Source organism: Dysidea avara, chromosome 6 (genome assembly GCF_963678975.1).
Source record: "Dysidea avara chromosome 6, odDysAvar1.4, whole genome shotgun sequence".
Taxonomy (NCBI): domain Eukaryota; kingdom Metazoa; phylum Porifera; class Demospongiae; order Dictyoceratida; family Dysideidae; genus Dysidea; species Dysidea avara.
Window position 1 is genome coordinate 15,914,476 of NC_089277.1, and position 8,136 is coordinate 15,922,611.

The 8,136-nt window shown below is 38.2% G+C and overlaps 1 protein-coding gene and 1 long non-coding RNA gene across 2 annotated transcripts; both read right to left on the reverse strand.

Annotated features, from left to right (window-relative positions):
• Positions 1-443: 443 nt before the first annotated feature.
• LOC136258654 (uncharacterized) lies at positions 444-975 on the reverse strand. Its single transcript, XR_010702902.1, has 3 exons — positions 803-975; positions 663-752; positions 444-615 (listed from the first exon to the last, which is right to left on the reverse strand). It is a non-coding gene; the product is annotated as an uncharacterized lncRNA (long non-coding RNA).
• A 1,305-nt stretch (positions 976-2,280) lies between these two features.
• LOC136259291 (uncharacterized) lies at positions 2,281-5,030 on the reverse strand. Its single transcript, XM_066052781.1, has 3 exons — positions 4,045-5,030; positions 3,897-3,992; positions 2,281-3,276 (listed from the first exon to the last, which is right to left on the reverse strand). Exons 1-3 carry the CDS (start codon positions 4,576-4,578, stop codon positions 2,281-2,283), a joined length of 1,626 nt encoding a protein of 541 aa, XP_065908853.1. The 5' UTR covers positions 4,579-5,030.
• Between the last annotated feature and the right edge of the window lie 3,106 nt (positions 5,031-8,136).

The following is an 8,136-nucleotide window of genomic DNA, read 5'->3' on the forward strand; positions in this document are numbered from 1 at the left end:
CCGAAGCTTGCCCTCACGTGATTACACTGGTTGCGAAGGCAACCTTTCGGCCTCCGACCATTGATAACAGTTATTTAAAATCCACGACCCTCATTGGCAACACAGTACTCTCACTTAGTTACACTTTAAAATATGCTGATTTAGTTGCTTCCTCTTTCGCTGCGACCACACAGGACCGACTAACTGTGGTAGTGACTTCCGTATTCTCCGTAAAAGGTACAGTAGACAGTAGTTCTTCATTTATTTAATACAAAGCTTTCCTCCTCTTTAGCACCACCAAATGTTCTTTTGAGACTAATTGAACTTTTGGAAAACCCCTTGGCTAGTCCCACGAAGTACTACTGAATAATGTACGCACGCCGCCATTTAAGTGCTACGTATTAAAGGTAAAAAATGTTATTGAATAAAATTAAATGAACAAAACACTTTTTTTTCCCCTGATAATACACAGTATGTCACCAGTTAAGACAAAACAAAGTCAGTACAGCAGTTATATTACTAAAGGAAAAGTATAACATGCCATGAGGTAAGAAAAACTTCACTCCAACATTTGCACACAGCTCCACGCAATCTGTTTCTTATTTTCCGCCCTAAGAACATTGTCACCTGACGAAGCTATAGAAGCAGAAATGCATTGTGACTGCTATAAAGTTCTTAGTTACCTGACTATTGACAATACCATTGTCAGAGTCTACCGGAATTCTAACTGTCTTTACAGATTTAGAGTTCCTCTTTTGTCTTCAATTTACTCTCTGTACCAATATAATATAATATAAACAAGTTCATTTGCATATAAACTAACTTTTGATATTTTATTTCCATAAGTAGAAACTACGAGGACTTGTATGCCTCCAGTCTCCCGGATGAGTTCACCGATGTGATCACAAAGACACCATCTAAACTGAAATCTCGACAGTCATTCCCCAAGGATACTGAATATACCTTGGGTTTGTAACCATTTAATCAGGTAGAGTCGATGCCGCTGAACCATATTATTCAAATACTTTAGAGGCTTCCTCATTGAAAATGTATGGCAAAACTTTACAGTGTCATAACTGGAGTGTCTTACATTCGAATGAAGCGCTTTTAATATATTTTTAGCGGATCGAGAAGCGCTACGTATCGAGCAATACAGGAGGCCCATGCGATGTAGCAATCGTAAGTTATTAATCGTTTTTGAGGGTTCAGCTCAACGCGAACGTACTATATACCAGAGTTCTAGCAAAAAATATTTTACAGAAGTGTACTTCTGGTATGTGTTCATAGCATTATGTCAGGCATGAACAATTGTATATGGTCATTAAAGATTGCTGTAACCCTTTGTGAGAAGTCCGTGACCGCCATTTGTCATCATTATTTTTTTTAGTCTAGTTTCTCCTGAACAAAACCGTTTATACTAATTTTTCAAATATCACATCATTGTAAAGTACAGATAATAAGATCATTTAATATAGTGTACAGGACCTATTAATATTACATGAAATGTTTTCTGATGTAGCAAATTCTTATACCAGTATATGTGACATGTGTCGTACCCCCTGAGCAGCTACAGTGTATGCATGCTGTAAATTATTGTGTGGACACATATAGGTGACTGTACAAAACATAAAATTAACATGCGTACAGCTGGTTGTGTACATAAACAGTACACAGTCTAGTCACACTACAATGATACCATATGGTGGGATATTTTCGGGGGAGAAACAATTTCACAGATGGCCATTATTCAAAATTTTGAGGAGGAAAATTTTGCCTTTATATGCAAGTTGCATATTTGAGGGATGAGTGGGGATATTTTGTGGATTGGAGCTAACTCACGAAAATTCAAAATCCCATCTTCAAAAATTCCCATCCTCGGAAATTTTATTCTGATGAATATAGTGTGAGTGGCAAATTCAATGATGAAACATGTGAAGAATCTATTGACTCAGATTTCTCATTATTATAAGTAACTAAAATGAGTAGTATTGTACACATAAAGCAAATTATTGCGTGGTAGTGTAATTTGTGTCTATAAACCTGTAAGTGTTATCCCACTAAGGATCATGTGAGATGGTAAAGCCTGTTAATACAGGAGCTAGTAAGAACTTGACATTAAAACCAGCTCTGTATGTAGACCAGACCCAGTGGTGACTTGATCCATACTTCTTGTACAACTATTTAAACTTTTAATAAGTGTGATATAGTAATAAATTTTTATACCAACAAAATTTCAGTGTACACTTATTATTAGTATTAGTAGTGTATGTATAATATAAAGTATAGTAACAACTTTACTAGTTAGTGTATTAGTTGAGCTTGTCCCAGTTCCACTGTAGTAAGACTGGATGATTTAGCATTAGCCATACTCCCTACTTTAGTATACCCTCCAATGACTATCATGGCATTGTTGTTGACTGCTGCTATAGCTACTGTTGATCTAGCTGATGATAATGATGAAATGTTCTTCCATGATTTGCTAGAGTCATCATACATCTTAATATCTGCTATTGTACTTGTACCACTTTGATCCTGTCCACCAACTACCACTGGTGGGGATGAGCTGGGGACTAGGGCTGTACACCAGTCAGTGGCATCAGTCATTGTAATCCATTTGGTGGGTGTGTCACTGGTTTGTTGTTGGTCAACTGGTCTTGTGATATCATCAACAGGTATCCTGTAGGCACTTTTGTCACATCTCATGTCAGCATTAGCATAGCCCACTATGACTAAATGATCATCAGAAATAATGGGTGTGAAGAAAACCATCGACACAGGAAGATTAATGGACACTTTCTGCCAATGAGATTTCTCCATCCAATTGAGGACTTCAATATCATCTTGTACTACTAGTGTGTTGTTAACATCCTTTACTCCCCCAGCAACAATAACATGCTCCAGGTGAGTAACCACCCCTGGTCTGCTCCTAGCTGATAGAAGATCAGGATAATGAGATGTCCAAGTTTGTCTAGTTTCATCAAATGTAGAAACTTTACTTGTCACCATCTTAGTAGCAGACAGGCGTCCACCAATAATAGCTAACTTTCCACCGATGATGTGAATAACACCATAATAGTGACCTGAGGGAGGTAACTGATCCCACTGGTCAGTGTTGATATCATAGACATATACTTGATGTTCAGCATCATCAACTGGACTATTCCCACCAGCAACATAGACCTTCTTGTCTTGTACTGTGACATATGCATAATACATTGGAGCAGGAAGATTGGCCAGTTGAGTCCATTTTATGTGGTACCTGCCACTGGTAAGTGCTGGCATTAATGGAGGTGCCTCCTGAGTGGATAATAATATTTGTAAGCTAATCAGAACTACACAGATTATTGTGAACACAGTTTACATCACAACATGCATATGTAATTGTATAACTTATTTTATACAACTATTTATAGTCACTAAAGTCATGAGTTATGAAAGTGGCAGGTATAGGGGCAGTGGAGAAGTGTCAAAAAAGTGTAACGTTTAGAAGCTCTGAGATTTTTCACTGAGTAAATTAAGCAGCTACAGTAGATACCATATATGGATACCTTTAATTTGTTCCTAGTGTTAGCCAAAAGTGTTTAGTTAAGTGAATTGAATTGAACCCAACTGATTTATAGATTGACTGTTCAGATAACTGAGTATTTGTAGTATTGAAGATATGTAATGTGATTATATATAATAGAGTGGATGACAAGTATCTGAATGTTTCTGCCTATTATGGCAGGTCATTTTGCAAAGTAAAATATTTTGCAAGGTTGGTTTTGGTGGGTTACCATATTACACAAGATCATATTATACCAGTTGATAGTAGTGTTTAAGTGTAGTATTGAATGGTTATGGGTTAACATGAGTATAAACTTTACCCTCCACACATGACATTTCCCATAGAGTATGTACTAACATTAGTGACTTACTATTTTCAATTTTGATGTCTTTGTTGTTGGTCTTCCTAAAGTTACTCTGTTAAGTTGACTGGCTACTTGTTGTGTTGGTACACTCCTTGTGGAGGACTAAGATAACAATACCATATATGGTAATGATAACAAAACAAATAACACTCACCAGCTGTTGGTTCAACTGGTCAACTTCAAACTTCAGCTGATCATTTCCATATTTTAGGTGGTTGATTTCAAATTTCTGCTGCTCGTTTTCAGTCTTCACCTGATCAATCTCTCCTCTCAACTGATCATTCTCAGTCTTCTGCTGCTCCACTTGTTGGTGTAGAGTGATAACATCTTGTGGGGACTCCTTCATGTAAACATCCTTGCTCACTTGGATCCTCTCACAGACAGCTGTTATGGTCGGCCTCACAGCAGGATCATCATCCAGACACTCCTCCACCAGTGGCCTCAATACTTCTGCCTCTCCTCTCATTTTGTCAAGGTACTGCTGACGACGTTCTACTTCCAATAAAGCTACCTTTCTTCTGGTCTTTGGGTCATATTGTGTTTGGTTAATTGGTTTTGGCCATTGCTGGGCAAATGTGTGGAGAACTACTCCAGCAAACGAGAATACATCCATGGGAGGACCATAAACTGGATCATCGGCTAAAGATTCAGGTGGCATGAAGTCAACAGTTCCTGGAGCTTTAGTCATTGTCTTTCTACTATCAGCCTTTATCACCTTGGCCACTCCGAGATCACTGATCTTTGCCACATGATGTGCTGTCAACAAGACATTATTGGGGGAGAGGTCTCGATGGATGATGGGAGGGTCGTGATTGTGAAGTTAGCATAGGCCAAGGGAAACGTCATGGACAATTGAAAATTTTATATGGACAGGAATCTTCTCATGTTTATCCACCAGTGAGGTCAAGCTATCCACCATCATCTCCATAACCATTACTGGTAGCCGCATCCTTCCCTGTATACCGCCCGCCCCCACAGAGGGATAATAAACACCTAGGAACTGTATGACGTTTGGATGACGTAATGTACTGCATTGACGACACTCCCTCATAAACGATTCCACTGTTCGTCTCATTTCCACGTCTCCCACCTCTTCGACCAGAATGGAGTGGATCTCTTTGGCGGCACATATCGTTCCACAATATTCGGGGGGTCCGCCACTTTCTCGAAGAGCGTACGAGATTTCGAAATCACAGTGATTTCTCTGAAATCAATGATTTCATTAGTGATTTCTCTGAAATCAATGATTTCATTAGTGATTTCATGATTTCAATTGTGATTTCGTGATTTCAATTTTGATTTCGTGATTTCTGTGATTTCACCATTGTTGACTCTCATGGAGCTAGAACAGGTCCAGAAGCTTCGTCATCAGTAAACTGGATGGTAAAAGTTATATCTTCACTAGAGTCTAGTTCGTAAGCAAAGATGCTGGGGCCAAAGCCGTCTGGCTGAGATGATTCCAGGCACCAGTAGCGGTGATGGTTTGTGGTTGTGGTCGTACGGTAGTGCTGATGATTAACAGGCAAGCTAACAGTGTAAAGAGGCTGTCTAAAAATGAATAGAAGCCGTCCCAGAACTTCGTGCATAAGTTATATTCTAACAAGGGTAAAAAAATAATAAGCGTGGATAAAGGAATGCAGCACTGGCCTAGTTATAGCTAGCCGCCGGCATTTTTACGAGGCAATCCACGACTTATCTGCAGCCTATCAATACCATTATCCTCTTAGCCACACAATGTTCAACTAGACACCACTACCCTTACCACTTCATCCAGGTACTTAGCTACATGAACCGGCATTCCTTCTTTCCAAGAGCTGTCATCGACTGGAATAATTTGCCAACTTCAGTGATTGAGTCAGAAAGCATGCATTATCAAAATACTACTACATACTTGTGCTGTAAAGTAAAAATGGTATAGGCAATGTTAGGCATTGTCGAGTATTGTCTTTACCGGTAGATATAATAAAGCAGTACTGTTGTTATCTTGTGTATTTTTTCCTTGGAGCATTACTCACGTCCCCTTGGCACATCGGCATGCCCAGCAATAATAATAATAAAAGTAGCTGATGGTGATACATGTGATTAATTAAGTATATTGGAATTGGTTACTATTACATGGTTGCGTGTCATCAGTGGGTCCACATGATTTCAGTTACACTTTTATCACTGAGTCATGGTGAATTTAAAACAGTATCTTTGGTAGGAGATAGACTTGGACTCAATCAGTAATGATTAGGTAATGAAAAAGGTGTAAAATTATTTACAAAAATAGATAACAAACAAGTACACAGAAAAGTTAAGCACAAAAGAATACAAAGACTAGCAAATTACAAACTACCACACTAATTACAATAAACTAAACTACTTACAAGCTACACCTACTTAACTACAGTATAAAACCTAAACAAAATCTATAATGTACTCCGAGCAAAGAGCATAGTGTCTGAGGACCATTTTGGCATTGTATTTCCATAAAGTCACTGATTAGGTAATTGTTCTCCGTAAAATTTGTGTGCTATACACTGTTAGCTCCAATGCATCCTGCATTATCAGTTCTTCAGATAATATAATGCAAACCAGTATGATGCATTGCCAGCAATGAACATACATGCAAAATTTAGCAGAACTTATAAACCTTATCTGATCAATATGTGATGTATTTAATCTGCATGAAGCTGACTTAGCTATATGCAGAAAGATAGCTACTTGTATGTATTACCTACCAGTTTTATAATACACAATAGATTAAATCACACCTGAAAGTTGACATAAACAATATTTCTGCTAACATCAGTAACGTGCACATCCCTTCCTTCACAATGGTATTGAAAACTGGAATGGCCCTCTGTTAACAACCCTGATCTCATTTCATATTGACTAACAACCACAGTGGCAGGAAATACCTAAGTACACAGTCAACTGATCTGGATACATCCATGGTCTTCATTGTGTATGCCAGGATTGTTTTATATGAAATGTTTGCTTGCGAGTTATGTAAAGATGTTTAGTGGGTCAGCTGAACAAGCAGAATCATATTATGTGAGCTAATCTTTGAAAAGTTACACCTAGTAGCTAGTTACTAACCAGTACTGACATACATATTTTCTACACAAGCTGCATAATTATTTGTCCTGAAGCTAATGCTGGGAACTACTTTCTTTGCAAAAGTGTGCTTATAGTTTGCAGCCCTTCTACATGGTTTACCCGTTTCATCATTAACCCATGCAGTCACTATGATGTACCGTCACTTGTGGCTGCGAGTAGAGCCTAAATTGCTAGTTAAAACTGAATAAGATTCCGAGATGGATTCTCAGATCACTCGTGTGGCTCCAGCATAGATTTTAAAGGCGCTTACGCGCCTCTAAAATCTATGGCTCCAGTGATGGAAGCTTTTGACCATTAGTGGACTCAGCTTGGGCTGTAAAATTCTAGAGATTTGCAGCCGAACCAGTGCCAGATCAAGTGATTCGGGCCTTAAATCACTTCTGTTATGTTCCAATTAATAATATCGCGTAATTCAATGCGTCCGTAATTTACGGAAATATACGGAGTTTTACGATTTTCGTTTTCAAAAAGTGTGATTTCTGATTTCTTTTGAGTGTGTGATTTCATGATTTCAAATGTGATTTCTGACGAAGCGTACGAGATTTCAAGAGTGTCGGACCCCTCGACAATATTTGACAGCGTAAACTCTCCCGTACGCCCCTCGTCCCAGTTCCTTGCGATCTAATTTGGTAACTCCCTTCAGAACAAGACCTTGAAAATCATCACCAGAAGCCATTTATCTTGTAAGACAAAAGATGGGTGTGGCTGACCAGAAACTGCGCACGTGTACAAGTGTCATGAATTAGTGATGGGCGATACCAGGATTTTCAGAACGATACGATATCGATACGATATTGACTAAAATTGACCGATATTGATACTTTTCGATACGATATTGTAACATTAATTTGCACGTGTAAATTGCTAGTTTTCACATAATTTGATATTAGGTAGCTATGGCTATACACAATGGGGATTTCCTGTCCACATACACAAGAGTAACAGTAATTAGAAAATTGCTGAAGGTAATGGAAAGCTACAATTAACTATTAAATAAGCTAAAATAGACATTTTAAAATTAAATCAGATCACGTGATGTATCGTATCGAAATATCGAGTTTTGAAAATATATATCGATACTTTTCGATATCAGAAAAAATCAAACGATATGATATAATATCGATATATCGCCCAACACTAT